Source organism: Rhea americana, unplaced genomic scaffold, assembly GCF_003343005.1.
Source record: "Rhea americana isolate MKP2758 unplaced genomic scaffold, rheAme1 scaffold_23, whole genome shotgun sequence".
Lineage (NCBI taxonomy): Eukaryota > Metazoa > Chordata > Aves > Rheiformes > Rheidae > Rhea > Rhea americana.
In genome coordinates this window covers 6,133,928-6,150,815 of record NW_028186346.1, presented here as the reverse complement: position 1 = coordinate 6,150,815, position 16,888 = coordinate 6,133,928, and the positions used below count along the sequence as shown (strand labels likewise).

Genomic DNA, 16,888 nt, shown 5'->3' with positions numbered 1-16,888 from the left:
AAAATAAAGGAAGCTGMGCATAATATTTTCAAAGAACAAAACTTGATTTTCATACATTAGAAATCACAGCAAGAAGATGTTACCTTGAAATACATGTCCTAAACATGCTTGAAAAGCTATTATTTTATATATTTTAGTAAGCTCTTTCAGGTTAATATGGGGCGTCATATTCTACATGTGYGTGTATATATAAAATATAATTATATTACATATATGTAATTATAAAATTACAGTCTTAGAATGCACTTTGGAAGTTTGTCCTGTACACAGATGTAGTTATAGAAGACATAATTTGCTTCCTCAATCATCCATTAAAATGTTTCAGTACAATAAAAAAAAATTGTAAGTCACTGAATTTTAACTATTTAGACCAAAAAGTTTCCAAGGAAGTATACAAGTGAAGAAACTTGAAAACATTGGTTAACTGCAGCAAATAGATTACTGTAACTCCAATACTGTATTAAATGTGAATGGAACATATAGTAAATATGCTTAGAAATAACCCTTAGCTATCCTCTTTTACTAGTTTTAGATTTTATTTTTGAAAAAGGTACATCAAAACACATACTGTATTCAAAAGTAAGAAATAAAAATTCTATAAAAGAACTTTAACCATTTTTGCTACATACTCTAAATTGCAACTTTCATATGATAATCTGTGACTTCACCTTGGCATCCAGCCACACATGAGTACTATTACTCCACAGCACAACCACCTACCCCTCCTCTCCATTACCACTCATTTACCTCAGCATAAACTCGACATTCAACTGCCCAGCCGTTGATGGGAATATCAGCTTGTTTGTGCCTGAGAGGGTAACCCTTAGCAACACGGATCATTTCTTGGACTAGGTCCAGGCCGGTAATGCATTCTGTGACGGGATGTTCAACCTGCAAGGTCAAGAACCATCAGTCAATAGGTAAGAAAAACAACCCCCAAATCTCTCTCTATAAACAAACACAAATAAACAAGAAATGAGAGCAGCTAAAAATCAGACCAGATTACAATAAGTAACACAAAAGCAAAATTACACAGAACACCCGAGAGATGTGTTTGGTTCTTTTTTTTCCCTTCATTTATTTTACAACACTCAAAAGTGCTTGGCRAAGATGAGTTAATCTTTGGTTGTTTAGAAGCTTTTTTCTTTGATTATGTTTCTAAAAGACTTGCAATTTAGCCATAGATCTGAACTGAAAATTACAAAGTAGCTGATAATGAACCCATTCTGCTACACTTAACCTGGCACGTACAGGAGCAGCTTACAATTTTCCATAGAGCTAGTCTACCCTAAATCTCACCCATTCGCCTGCTTTCACTAACCTGTCCTGACAAGCAACCAGATTAGCGTAATCTTACATCAGCGCAGTGTAGCAGAAATGAGCAGATGGATCCTTCAGGTTTTTTTCCCCTCCAGACTTATCCATGTAGTGCTTAGCATGCACAATAGCTGGGCTGGACCAGCAGAGTCACTCAGCTCTCAGCAAATTGCTGCTAACGGCTTTGGATGATGCTGTCATGGGATTACGCGTCGTTCACACTAAACCATACATGTGTGTACAAGCACAGACMTGTGTGTGTGCGTAAGCACACATATAGACACTTTTTTTCTTTTAAATGTCCATATAAATGGAACGCATTTATTAAAACTCTTTAACCAGTTCATTGCGTAGGAAAACAAGTACCCAAAGACAACAGGCTCAACCATATAGATGCAAAGACAGGCATGCTGTTACCAYGTTCTGCACATAAAGACAGCACTATGACTTCCACGTAAAAATTATGATTGAACTGCCATTTTWGTTACAAAATGTTTGTGTTCCAGGAGTAAAACACCTTAAGAAAATACACTTAACTATGGTTTCGCTATCATGAGGTGTCATATTATATGCATTTTGTGACACAGAAAAAGGTCAGTGAACAAACCAGTTGTCTTCCTTACTTCAAGTACACTACTGTAAGGAAAACATTTAGTCATTATAATAATCTCTGTGTCTTATCAAAACAAGAAGATGCTTCGGTTTTTAAGAAAATAGCTTTGCAAAAATAAACAGATGGCACCCATAATTAGTCCTGTGTCTGCTGTGAGTTTGTTTATAGTTTCAACAACATTTTAAGACGTTTTGACATAATTTTAATGACAAATCATCACTGAAACAAGCACCTATTCTTTGAAGGATGAAAGTGACATTGAAATGGGAATCTGATTATGCAGTTTAAGGATGTATCTTTGAGATTCAATCTTGATTCTACCTAACACATTAGGTATTCTCCAGCACGTCAAGCTTAATAACAGTATTCAGAGAATCTGTGAAACTACTCAGTATCTACCCTACAGCATTAAATTGAAGCAATTCAATTTCTATTAAAACTCTTTGATTTTAACAGAAAGTTACTTAGCACACATCAGTTACTGGACAACAAAACTTAATTCTCTTAGCTTGGATTTTAAGTTGTAGAAAGTTACCTTCAAGTTTAAAACATGTCTAGAATTCCAATGTTAAGATTAAATTATATATATATATTTTTTTTACAAAGGCATTTGCATTATTTAGTTATAGTGTCATTTTTGTTGGATTATAGTTGGCATTTCAGATTCAATAGCTTCATTGTTGTTTTCAGCTTTATTGTTGATGATCAAAATAGGATGGAATGTTTCTGGAAAGAAAAATATTTTTGTTGTTTGGTTCTTACAACTCACAAACATTTATTTAATCCATTCTTCAGTACAGATCTTTGACTCAGTCAATATTTTCTTCTGCTTCACCAAAATACTCCCTTTGTGTCTGCCCACAAAACAGTATTCAGAAAACACGACAAGCAAAGTTTTTAGAGGGTTTTCTGCRGTGGGGAGAAGTTTGTCTGCTTTTTTTGAAGACTAGGCTTCAACTATTGCTATTTAGACGTAATGTAGAATCTATCAATCATATCACTAATTCTGCATTACAAAATACATCTAAAATGTATATATTAAGACTATCAGATCACTAAAATAGGGTAGAAAACAGACTTTCAGCTTTGAAACTCTAGTTGACTTATTTGTTACTTTAATCTTTCTGAAACATCTACAGCTCAAATTGCACTTGTTCTAGTATTTGTAGCTTTCTTTTGGCAAGCAGAAGGCAAGAAGGATTCAGTATTTTTAGTATTGTATAAGATATGCTTCAGCATATAGTATAGRACATTAACAAAGCAATAATGCCATTTCCTGATTCAAATGACAACAGGTGCCCTATAATAAGTTTCTACAGGTGCAAAAATCCAGCTACAGAGAGATGCATGCAGGATTCAGAATTAAAGCTCTGATCTTCGACAAAGGAAGGAAGGATGTGGCAGCAGAAGTGAAGAGACTGGGCCCCTCTGCTCCCAGAAAACATGGGCATCATCATTCTCTTCTTGTGAAAGCTCTAGAAGAACTGTGCCAGTTAGTTAAGTAAAGTAACTGTGTATCTATTTTTAAAACACTGCAAGAAGTTAGGTTTTAAAACTTAGCTCCTTTTACTTTTCAGACTTCTACTTCAGGGGTCATTCTTGCCTACTTTTCTTCCTACTGTATTTTCTTCTATTAATTTTKTTCTATATGTCTTCACCACCAACAGCCTTTATTTTCCATTTTACAGCTACTAAATCAAGGATTAAATTTTTAAACAGATGAATGGAGGCATGCTCACAAATGGCGTTCCATCACACAGGCTGAACCACTCTTTTAGCTTTGGGTCATACRCAAAGTCAGCCAATCCAAGATCTTGCCAGTGAGACCTCAGTCAATCAGGCAAGAGCCAATGGTGGTATGCTTATATGATAGTGGATGAATTCTCACATTATCTCTGTCCTTAACACAAAGGCAAAACCAGACATGTTTGCAGCAAACAGTCTACAGATCTAAGTTCTATACAAGGGCAGCTGTCCGTATTATCAGCAGAACAAGGAGAAAAATTGATCAGTACAGTTAGCTGCCAGAAGTATCATGTTTACTACTGGTTCTGCTACTTACAGCAAGTCTGGCCATAAACAATTTGTAATGGGAAGTTCCCATTTTAATGCATTTAAGTATGGTATAGATTTATTTAAATTCTGACTCTCAACTTCCCATGATCCACACGTACCTAGTTCTCTAAGACTGACACTTAAACTGTTTCTACTAAGTCCCCAAAGTCATAATTATTGTGGCCACCAATATCAATAAAGGACAAAAGGAAAGYGTTTCCTCTTCTTACTAGAAGCTGCTCTTCTTCAGAGACCTCATCGCAATCAGCTTTCTTCTGAGCACTACAAGAGTGTTTGTTTCCCTAATCTCTTCCAGTTTCTATAGCAAAGGTCACTGGCAGCAGTAATAGCAAAGTTTRTGAGAAAATAATATTAAGCCCCAGTTTATAGATGGTGAAGCAGCTACAAACAGGCTAAAGGAATCTGTCAACACAGCACATGTTGACATGTTGATGTACAATTGACATCTTCCCAGCAGAGTATGGAAAGGCTGCTAATTCTCAGTCCTATTCTGTGATTACTAACAGTCTTAGAGCCTTACCGTACTGGGGTTCATCCACAGCTACAACAAGTCATGCAATTTTTATGAACAGTTTGAGCTAACAGTTAAATTGGTAACGGATGCTTCCCTTATATGAAGGGGAATAATTTGAGGATATAATTTTACTCACGACTAATGAGGTGCTCAGATCTAATAGCAAACACTTCTGGACAWTCTCATAGATTACACTCTTGCCCCTGTGCTCATAAGGCATCAAGTTTATCACACATCAGCTGGATCATTCAAATAGAGCACAGAGGCCAAGAAAATCTAAATTTCAGAAGTACTAYAGGAAAGACTACAGCCTATGTCATCCCTACTACTAGAAGTCCCTGGCTGATATCATATACTMCATTACATTCAAATAAGTAATTTCAAAACTTTCAACATACACCACTGTTTTCAGGAAACATAATTCACCTGGGATCCCATGTGCTTTTCCTCTACAGCCAAACTAACATTGCTTCACCCAAACCCACCATCTTATAGATGTTCCCCATCCCCCTTTATTTCAGCAGACCTATTTTTCATTTTGGAGGACTATTCTGCTATTCAAACATGCCAAGTTTTTGACTACTACAAGTAGGGAGCACTCTGGGGTCACATCTTCTTTCTGCAAAATAAGCCCTTTGTAGTGGTTCACAACAGTCATTCCGGCACTTGGCTTGAGGGGGAGGAAGCTTTTTGGAAAGAATGTCAGACTGATACAAAGACTCAGTGGAAATCACACAGGAAAACATAACAGGAAGTTTGCTTTCTATGTTGCCATTTTGTATAGACATAGTATATAAATCAGAAAAGAAACAGCAATTGCCGTTACTAGTATTCGATACAGAAACTGAGAAATCAGCTAATGCAATGAGAAATAGAGAAATTTCCATCAACTGAGATGCTCAGGCAGACATCTAATTATTTCATAAGATGCTTCAGTAATAAATACTAATGCACGGACATTTGATACCAACTAACTTTAGACAGTAGACACTAACTTTGAAATATTTAATCTGCCTCCTTACAGGATGTTATTTTCCAGTACCCACGGATTCAGTTCATCAATTTTTCTTTGCAAGGATTCGTTTCTTTATTGTTTTGACATAGGTCAAAAACCACTTACATAGCTTATGAMCTGTGAATCTGTCTTTTCTTTGATTTAAACAAATTGCACACGCTTTACACCAACAGGTCATCTAGCTCACAATTTCAGGAGATCTTCGACAGTTAAGATCTCACAGTTCAAAAAAAAATCGTTCAATTTGGTAATTCTACACAATTTCCTTTCCACAACATGTGGCACATAAGAAAATAAAGAAATTTATACCCACCAAAATTGTTTTATGCCTTCTTTACTACAGACGCTATTTTTTCTGCTTTCATTACATTTAGCAGTAGTATTAATGGCCTCTCAAGGTCCTTCATTCAAGATGGCTCTTGTCACACTGCAGCCATGCTTGTATGTTCTTTACACTGAATTTGCTAAAGCAAAAGAACTAATGTGCCATTTGAAGAACGATCTTTCGTTTCTGTATTTATTAAAAATGGAGAGGAACCCCCTTTTTTTCCCACTCTTTAGCAGCTTTCTATGATACTTATGTGGTAATGCTGTCCCTAAGATATCATTCCATGCCCTGGCAGCACTGTTAATGGCATCTTTCAGACTCARTGACTTATACAAACAATGTCGTTCTCTTCTGTCAACAACAATTAGCAATGCTTTTCTGTAGCTCTTTTGGAAAGCCTCAAAAGCAGACGACCAGTAGCTACATAATGAAAGTTGCATTAGGAGGCAAGAATGTGGCAAAAATCTGGTTAACTGTTGTCGGCTGACCCTCTTGTGTGAAGAAGTGGTGTTTGGCAGCAAAATCACCTTTTCTTTCGGTTCTGAAAACGGCCACGAACAGCTGGTATAAACTGTGTGCAGAATGGATCCTGGTGGGCTTAGGGGATCAGTAATGGGATAAGAGACCTTTCACCTTTAGGTCAAGAGTTCAAATCCAGCCCAGGTTAGCGGCAATTGAACGTCTTTACCGTCTGACACTGTTCGTTAGCCTATTTAAAATGACTAAAGGCAAGTGTCACAGCAAAACAAGATTCCAGTATTAAGAAATATGAAGAAGCGTCTCGGCAACCAGCAGACAAAGTCACTTGAGGTTTGCCTTTGAAGCGCCTCCATTCAGCCTTCGTGGAAATCTGCTCCTCTAATTACTGACAGCCCCTTTCAGTGCTCCCGCGCTCCTTCCCACCTAGCACAATCCGGCCTCCAGGCAGCTACGCACACGTGGACAACGAAACCATCTCTTGCCATCCCATGGGTCTGCTACAGATATCAAAGTCAACACTTCTCTGTGGTTTTATCTGGTATTTCAGACTGAGCTCATCACTTTGCTATTTGTATTTTGCTGCTCCTGTTTATATAGTGCAGCTGCAGTTATTTTCCAACACTTCTCTCCCTTTCACAGAGCAAACACGTAGCTGGTGCTGCCTAATGACGTGCAATGGCAGAYAGATACCGCTAAGAACAGTGGAGCTCCAAGTAACAACCAACAGGATTTGTACACACTCGTAGGCATTTCCCAGACATGCTTTTTATTCTTCTCTGAATGGACACACAGATAAAAAGGGAGGTATAAAGAGACAAAACTGTCGTAAGTAAAAAATTCTTCCTCTGTATTTTAAACCAGGCATTGCCTGTCTTGTACAAAACCAAATCTTTGGAGCGTAACACTTTCCAGGAGCTACTAAAGTCTGATAAAAACACTAGAAGAGATGAACTCAACTCTAGCAATGTTTTATGTGCATTGCTTTATTTTAAAGGAACTTGAAAACACATTTACATAAAATAGTTAAATACTCCCACTATAATTAACTGCAAAACAGAAACACAAAGATATGCCAGTTGCTTTCGATAAATAAATCTTTTACATGTCAACAGAATATTCCACAAAAATCAACTTCTAAATCAACTTTCTAAAAACAACATGATGACAGAAAAATATTCAAGCTGTTGCATGAGGAGAAAACACATTGTTTCTCATAAATTACCATATTYCTCAACTTCACTGTACTGAATACAGTCTATAGAATCGATCAGACATAAATTATATGTAAAGATATAAATTATATTTAGGGTAACTGCTCTCTTAATACCACTGAAACACCTTGCTTTCTTTTTAAGCCATCCAGGGATGCTTCTGAATTCATGGCACCACAAACAACAGCTTCTAAAACATTTTATACTTTCTCTTTAGTGTCACTAACTGATTCACGCTTAGGACATTTAGRCACACCATACACCCTATGCAAATAGATATTCTTTATTTACAGACTGTAGACTCTTTTAATTTAAAGTCAAAAGGGAACATTTCTAGTCTTCCAATGAAAAGCGAAAGACTTTTCTCCTGAAAGCCAGCATTTCTGAYGCTAGCTTGAGATTTCAACACAATTTCCAAGTTTAAAAGGTTATCAGTCTAAGGGCTTGGTAACTTTTATTTATTTCAAAGCTCTTGTTTGGCTACTTTTGTTTATGACTGTCTTTTATTAARCCAATGACAACCAGGTAACACCAAGAAAATCACAGTGCAAGGAGCTATAAAACATCAGATATTCAACATCTGGTTAGCCTCAGCAATGCTAACAGTGAAACTGCCTGAAAACCATTCAAAATGGACATTAAATGACAACACACAGGAAGTTCACTTGTAGCCAGTAGGGCAGACATTTCTACCTTCTCTTGTGAAAAGCAAGAATAACTCATTTTGCTATGAAAGTTTCCAATCTCACCTCACACTTACCAGCTAGCCTCTGAAAGACAGCAGAAAAGCAGATAAAATAAAAGATACATTGCCAGCAGCAAAGAATAATTCACTCTAGCTGAATCACTTGGAGGGAGTGAAACATCTGTAACAGATTTGTGTAGTATACAAGTGACAATAGAGCTGATTCACGAACTTTATTAACTTTCCAACCTCATACATTGCAGCACTTCCCACCAAAATTAAATAAAAAATAGACTTCTTGTAAGGGGCTATTTATGCTTGCTTTCAGGACTATACGGCAAAAAAGCTACCTTCCCAAAGAGCCCATTAAAAAGATAACCAAATAATACAACTCTCAATTACTACAAAATAGTTTACAAGAAATACTGGAAGAGATCCGTGACAGATACACCTAAGGGAGGGGAGGGGAGAAATCAGCAGACAGTGCAAAAATGCTGGATATGATTTAGTATCAAATTTATTCTGAAGTCTGTATCAGACTCTAAAGTAAAAAGGCTGCAATGATCTGATTAGTGATTACATGAACATTAAAACAAAGATACAGGAAATTATTTAATTTAGCAGACATGTTCTCATGATGCTGACAGATAGCTGCATTGACAAAGATATTTACATATAAGATGCATGTTTCAGGAAAGCTCTTCCAACTGTTGAGTGTTCTGCAAAAATAGGGCAGAACAGTTAGGAGATGCAAGAGGAAAAGGCTGAAGCAATACAGGGACATCTGCAGACTCTCCTGGTTCTAAAGTTAAATTGGACAAGTGTCATTAGAGTTTCTATGTTTGGCTCTTAATAGAAGGGAGCCAGAACTAGATGTTAGTTGCATAACTGTTAACTGAACAGAAAGTAAAGCTCGAGGCCTGGAAAAAAGTGACAGATCAATTGGGTAAGCCTAGGGAAGAACTGGAGAAAATTACTACTCTCTAGCCTCAAACTGAAATGCTAATTAGAGGCAATACATAGACAAGATAGAGGAATTAGAGAATATCTACTCAAGTACTGTAATTTGAGATTAGTAAATTTCTTTAAGAGATAGAAGAAATGAGTCCGCTATTAGAGTGGATTGTCAAGCTGCTTAGGCTATATTTCAAAAGGAGTCTTTAAAGTCCTTAAAATCAGAATTGTGAGAGCTTTCTTACTGTGTATTCGGAGACCTCTACAATAAAGCAAGTTGGAGGTTTTTCACTTCAAATACTCTTACCACTATGTATTAAGGAGTGGAGKGGAGGGGGAAATAGACACCACAGCACAGTACAATAACATGATAGAAAACAACTTGCAAAGAGAATCAACTCCAAAGATCCTTGATTGCCAATTCCATTTGCAGGTCAGGCTAAATAATACCTAGATAGCCAAGTTGTAACAAGGAAATCATTTAGAACTTTTGGTAGATTACAAAAAATCCATAAATGAATTTTCTTCCACAAAAATGAGGGTGCACAGAGTCACTGGAAGTTATCTCAAAAGCTGGGAAAAGCATAAAGAATGTATTCAAAGAGACAGAAATTCTTCATAACATTTTCATAAACAGTACATAGCAATTAACTATTACCCTTTTTAACTGAGTCTGAGGTAAAGCAGACTATGCCTACCAGACAAAGTCCTAGTAAAATCAGAATTGAGCATGATGGAGCCCAGTACTAGAGACAGTACTCCAGATGTGTCCTCATCAGGGCTGAATAGAGGGGCTGGCAACGCTCTGCCTAATGCAAACTAGGATACCATTGGCCTTCTTGGCCACAAACGCACACTGCTGGCTCATGGTTAACTTGTTGTCCATCAGGTCCCCCAGGTCCTTCTCCACAGGACTGCTCTCCAGGAGGTCAGTCCTCAGCCTGTACTCATGCATGAAGTTATTCCTCCCTAATGTAGGATCCTGCACTTGCCTTTGAACTTCATGAGGTTCCTCTCTGCCCATCTCTCCAGCCTGTCCAGGTCCCTCTGAATGGTAGCACAGCCATCGGATATGTCAGCCACTTCTCCCAGTTTTGCACCATCAGCACACTTGCTGAGAGTGCACTCTGTCCCTTCATCCAGGTTACTGATGAACAAGTTGAACAGGATTAGACCCACTATCAACCCTGGGGTACACTGCTAGTTATGAGCCTCCAAAGTCATATGTAAGTCAAAGTTTACAAAGTCATGCAAAGATGTTGGGATTACAGGGATGTCTATATGCTTTTTCTATCCCTGCCCACATGTACAAACACAGCCCTAATTAAATACAGCTAAATGGAATAAATAGTTAATCATTCTATTGCTTGATGTCACATTTCAATCTTTTTGTTACTATCTGAAGTCAGAGAAGGAGGATAAAGACTACAGTACTATTTGTTCATAAGTTAGGCTTTTTTCCAGTCTTTGAGAATGACACACAGACTTCAAATTATGTGCCCATTTTCTTAGATTATGATCAAATATGCACTATAGTAGTGAAATAAAGCCTAGAAGAGCTTGTCAATGAAACACTAGGGTCATCCATTCATTTGTAATGCATGTTATAACAGCTACTACTTAACTACAGGAGTTCTTACAACAATCCTATACCATGATGTCATCCATGCTTTCAACTATATTAATTTTGCTAGTCATTTTCAACTCTGATATACACACACAGTTTTAACTCTCCTAGAGAAACTCAGCAAACTACTACCAAAGTATAAGAAATAAAAAGGAAACTTCAGCGGCCAGCAGGGAAAAGCATCAAAGCATAGTGGCCAGCCACTTACTGTGAACTCACAGCAGCACTAACAGTGACCTCTTGCAAGGTCTTTAGGTCAAGTGCAACAAAGAGCAAAAGCTCTGAGTGCTTACTTGAGTGCTGTTAAGGGCTCACTGCTGCAAAGTCTTATATACACAGGCTTACTTAAGAGAGTAACCCTTTTAACTTCAGTGGGACATGCTTACATGAGTTTCRTTAGTTATGCAGCCTTTTGCAGTAGCAGATCCTAAGTAAGGAAAGAGGTTATGTTTTGTTTTTTTAAATAACACTTCTCTGAATCTGAAGAGTTGTTTTTCTTACCTGAAGTCTAGTATTCATTTCCAAGAAGTAGAAATTCTTASTGGAGTCCACAAGGAATTCTACTGTTCCAGCAGAGGAATATTTTACTGCTTTGGCAAGAGCTACTGCTTGTTCTCCCATTGCTCTTCGAGTTTCAGGGTCTAGAAAAGTGCTACAATACAGAAGCAATGCCTTTCTTTAGTCAAAAAATGCAATTAAACAATTCAATCTTCTACTTATACTAATACCAAAAGAAGAGGACAACATTAAGTTATGAAGACATCATGTCAAGACTGTCAAGTATTTGCCATTGCATTTATATTGGTACAAAAATACTGCTAAATATTCAGATGTCTCATGATTAGCATTAGCTTTATAAAAAAATTATTATTTCATTTTAAGATCATTTGAAAAATATACACTACAGTCTTCACAATCACAGCTAAAGTACAGGACACTCAGGATAAATTCTTTAAAATTCTTTAAAATAAAAAAACAACTTTTCTGCAACACTGAAATCCATAAAAATGTAAGCTAAATAAAAAAAAGTATATACAAATCCATGACTCATTGGAAGGCTTTTTTTAATTGTAATTAGAAAGTAAGGAGTCATGATGAAGTTGTAAGAAAAGAAACTATCCAATGAAAATTAGAATGCCAAAATAGAGGACAGTAAGTCGGGGGGTGGGCAGGAGAGAGGAGTTTCTGACTGAATTAAAACAGCATGGTAATTTCAGTGATGCACTATGCAACAACAAAATTCTGGAAGTTCACAAAGTATTAATTTGGGTTTCTTATGTGGATAAGAGTATAGTGAAGAAAATCTGGATATTAATTAATATTTAACTAAAAAAAAATCAACATCACAGTTTCACGTGCARTATTTCTTCTCTCAGATCTTCTTGTAAATCAAAAACATTTAGTTATCTGTGTTTGCAATTGCAATTCATTCAACTTTACACACCACAGATGCCACTCAAGGACCTCCAAAGTTACCAGCTCAGGAGACACTGTGATCACTGCTCAAATGCCAAGCCTTCCCATTCTAGAAGAGCAGTACRTCACTCCTTTGGTCTAGTGAACTGAAAGACTAAGGAAGATACATATTTTGCGTGTTCTTCTCTTCTGTACTGCAAAATCAAATTTATATCAGCCTATACAGATTGCTAATTCAGAACTTAATTTTAGGGAAATTTCAGTGGCTTTCCATCAAAGCTGTGGAACAGTTTTGCCTTCATCCTGATACACTGACTTACAACAAAACTCAATATTCAGCAGTTTACCTGATAGAAGGTAACATATAAATGTTCATTACCTTCCTGTGGCAATTTAACTCAGGCACACAATTCAGCTATCACTTTAAGAAGCACTTCTTTAAAATGAAAAGGCCACCACACCAAATTTTTCTCTTGGGGTGTCTTCAGAAGTGGGTCCTAATGCTGCAAAGGACCAATCGGAAGCCTCCATTTATTTGAAGTGGCCCATGAAACTCTGGGAATTTCTAGAATCTACTCAAAGACCATTACTAGCTAGGTCAAGACTTTCCTTTCAGCACTCCCTCTGAGGTTTTTCATTAAGACAAATATTCACAGGAAAGCTAGAGAGTTCTGCCAACAGAAAAAAAAAACATATTTGACATTATACAAAAAGCGTAGAATATTTAGGCAAGTTCAGAGATAATGGAATCCCTTTCTCAAAGCAAAAGTGCTACATTGAGTTTCGGTCCTTTCAGTGCCAGTGCGGATGGATTCTGACGGACAGTAAAGCAGGCATTTTTAGAATTTTAGAAGAACCTTCTTTTCTGGCAAAAAATAGGATCAGCGTGAAAAGGAAATCAAGTTTGACCCCAACAAAGCTACCAGCAGATCCTATGCCAGATCAAAAGAAAAAGCAGAAGCACAAATCCTTATCATACCTATCAAAAATAGGTACTGGTGATATAAAAGTTTCGTATTTCTTATTTTGATTCAATGAGGGTAACTCATTGCACTAAATTAACAACTTACAATTCAATTTAGGGTTTCTGCAGGGTTTTGGTCATGAAAGTTCAATAAAAGTGGCTTATGAAGAACAAAACCTTTTCAATATTGGCTTCATACTCTAAGAATAACCATTATTACTTGTTAGATGGATGAAAGACAGTTACTACCCTTTATTACAGTGGTGTCTTCCTATGTTTGTTAAATGTATGTCTGAGATGTCTGTGTTACCTCCTGCTGTAGCCAAAGAATGGAATAGAGGTATCATACTGCTAAACTTGATCTCGGCCACATAGCTAAGCTTTATGTTCTAAAATGACTGGATTATCCCTRCAATCAGCTAGGTTAATTAACTGAAGTTTTCCTATTCCCCTCTGCTGCTTTACCTTTCTATACATTGTTTCTCCCTTCTTTAACCACTCACCTTTTACAACTGAAATAATTCTTCTCCAACCTAATTAGGCATCACTTGAAAACACAGCATTTTAAACCTGACTTCACCTCCCTTTCTCCCACATATACTTGTTATTCTTTCGACCAAATAGCTCCTGTGGCAGCATGAAGGCTGCAAAATAAAAGGGATTCACAAGATAAAAGCATCAGAAAGAAAAAAAAATAAGATCAGACCTGACATTTCAGYCATAAGACCTTCTTCAAGCTATTGTAAAGCTGATCAAAGACAATACAATTGGCTTGTTCTATTGTTTCTACATCCAAAGAGATGACCACATAAGCAAAATGTTACCTTCTRCCTCCAGTTCATTAGAAAATATTTCCCAAAATACCTTCATCACCTTCACTCAGAGATCAGACTGAGTATTTTGAAAAGCACAGAGCTACACTGTCAGTGAAAATTTATTGCTCAACTTGCACAAAAAACATTTTTAAAAAAATGATAATTCACCTGTAACATTTACGCTTCCTCTGAAGATATTACTATACTGGGAGAGGTTAGTATCTTCATTTTTAAACTCCAAGCTCAGCTTATCTGCTCTGGGTAAATGATTTGTTTCAAAAAAATTACTCATCTACAGTAATTGCTCTTCTTTGGGATGTCTACACATACTGCCACACTTCAGGCATAAATATGTTAAAATATTTCAGAAAAGAAACAGTTTTGTCCCAATGTCTGAACTGTGCCCACTGAAAAATCATGTACATAGCCAAGAAAGGAAGGGGCTYGCAGTTTCTCTTAATCCAGAATCCTTCAAGGATTTCTAGAGTGTGATAGGAAATGTAAGTTCTGAATGTATATATACAGAGCACAATTCTAGAAAGAACATATACATACACTATAGTTCAAAAACATCTTTTCCATCACATGTTTGTGTATATACTGATTCCAACTGTGGCTGACTTCAAGAAGCATCCTGACAGTTAACTGGAATATGGTCCTAAAGTTCACCACACTGAAAGCTTTCAGAGCGAGCTTAATGCCCAGATAAAGTAAAAGAAGGCACAGTCCATGCGGCTTCCAGGCACAAGCATTCCTGAAAGAAGCTAAAAATGGTGCATACCAAAAAGGTCACAAAAGTAGTTTAACCATTTCACGTACCCTCTAATGCAGTCATTTACTGATGAAACAGTCTCCCTTTTGAAATCTCCTTTCTCCTAGATCTTAGTTTTTGTCCTTTAAACTGAAATTGAAAGGACATCTTTCAATTTAAAAAGACAACGCAAAACTAGTATCTAAAATAGAAAAGGCAGCTCAACTCTAAATGGATATGCTAGGAAAAGAAAATAAGGAAAAAACATACTAAGAAATTGGTCTCCAGGCTGAGATGGAATTCAAGGAAACTTTGGAAAAAGGTTAAGTGCGTGCCTCAACAATAACCATATTCTGAAAGAGTATTGTATTGCCAAGGTTTTATGAAAAGGATRCGGCATCACCTAAAGCCTCTGGAGAACAGGCAGAGATAACAAAGAAGAGTAAGTAGCAGCTACTAAGTTCTAATGACTTGCTCACTGTGGATGCTAGTATGCATCTTGCATGCTAATACAGAACACAGTGGCAGGATGCTGTTCCATCATTGCTTGTACATGAAAAGCTGATAATTCAAGCAGAAAGTTTAACAGCATCCTGAAGCTCAGCACTTTGAGAAAAGATATCTAAATGTCATTCCATATGGGGATCAAATGCTCAATCTCTTTGATAGTTAAAGCAAAGGATAGTGCTGGATGGTCAGAGTATGTGAAAGGTCCTTTCTTTGCAGACCATGAGTCACCATAAGAAAATCCCAGACCGTTTTGGTGAAAGCTGACAACGTGTTCAATAGTTGAATGCACAGACAGTCTGAACTCAAAACTGGAAAAAGTGTATAAAATCTAACTTACGGCATCAAATGGCACAAATAGCCAAGTCCCTCAGAATGACTGGAAAATCTTTCACCCAAGTGTTGAGGCAAAAGTTAAGCACTTTAAAGAGCCCCTAACAGGTCCTGAAAGAGTTAGATTGGAGGTCTGCTCTCACCAAAGTGAAGTTTAAGAGTATTCCTCTGAGCTTCAGCTGTTGAACATGAAGTTAACTAAGATTCGTATATTTACTTTTAGTCTTAAAGGATCAATGGATTTTCTGGTAAGTTTTATGGGCCCTGTTACTCTACACAGAGAAGAATCCCTTACAAAAGATGCTACCAGACAGAGAAATACAACAGATGGGCACTGCAGTACTAAACATCTTCACTAAGATCATGGCAGAGACACCAATAGGTTGGAATACTAAAACTGTTTCTGAGTTAGGGCAAAGTTAAAGTTCTTCCAGTCCAAGCCCTGACTAAAACATAGAATTTCCTTTTAGGTTAAGATCTGCACAAGCAAATTCACTCTGAAGCAAAAATGATGCTAGACAGTCATGCTGAATTTGACCTTCCAAATAAATGCATTCAACCATTTTTACGCCAGGATGAGTCTTGAGCCTCCCTTCTCTTTTGGTACCAGAAAACAGCTGCTTTCTCTTACACTGCTTTCTCCTGAGATGAAGGGCCACTAAGGGGTTCCCCAGAGATCCACTGAGGAATTCAACTCTTGCCAAAGTACACTCTCTCATAGCAAACACCTCCGAAAAGAAGTGGTAAAGAGTTTGGGTAGAGCAGGAACAGCAACTGAATCAAGGATGAAAAACAGACTACAAAATGCTGCTCATCTGTTTAAGTTTCAACCTCAGTGGTAAAGTRAAAAGCCAAGAGCACCTCCCAAAAAGGTACAAAGCTGGGGCAAAGCAGAATTATTGTAAAATGCTGGAAGTTTTGTCTGACTGCCAACATGTGCCAAGAAGCCAAGGCCCAGCACTAACCAGGGCACAGGAAGCACTCAGACAAACCTTACTGTCTACACTTCCCAGAATAGATGGAGTAGGACAACTGACTATGGTAAAAGKGAAGAAGCAAAGTTTGTTGGTCTCCTATTTAAAACTGAGGGATTTGCCCACCACATACATCTGGACTCCCTTGAATACAATACCCTTATCAGAGTGCTCCCTAAAGAACTTTCTCTCCTCAAAAAAGAGTTTTTTTTCACAAAAGACTGAACTTCCTTAGGAAAAACAGAGATTCAAACACAAGCAGATCCTATTAGGATGGCTCCCAACAGCTGAATGTTTATTTGGCTTTA

General features: G+C 37.2%; 1 protein-coding gene across 1 annotated transcript in view; it reads right to left on the bottom strand.

Annotated features, from left to right (window-relative positions):
- Positions 1 to 16,888, bottom strand: part of PCCA (propionyl-CoA carboxylase subunit alpha) — a 287,460-nt gene that overhangs the window by 165,024 nt on the left and 105,548 nt on the right. Inside the window, exons 11-12 of the mRNA XM_085305994.1 lie at positions 11,322 to 11,472; positions 748 to 891 (exon numbers count right to left, since the gene is read on the bottom strand). Coding sequence (XP_085162120.1) covers positions 748 to 891; positions 11,322 to 11,472 — 295 coding nt within the window. The remainder of the gene's footprint in view (positions 1 to 747; positions 892 to 11,321; positions 11,473 to 16,888) is intronic.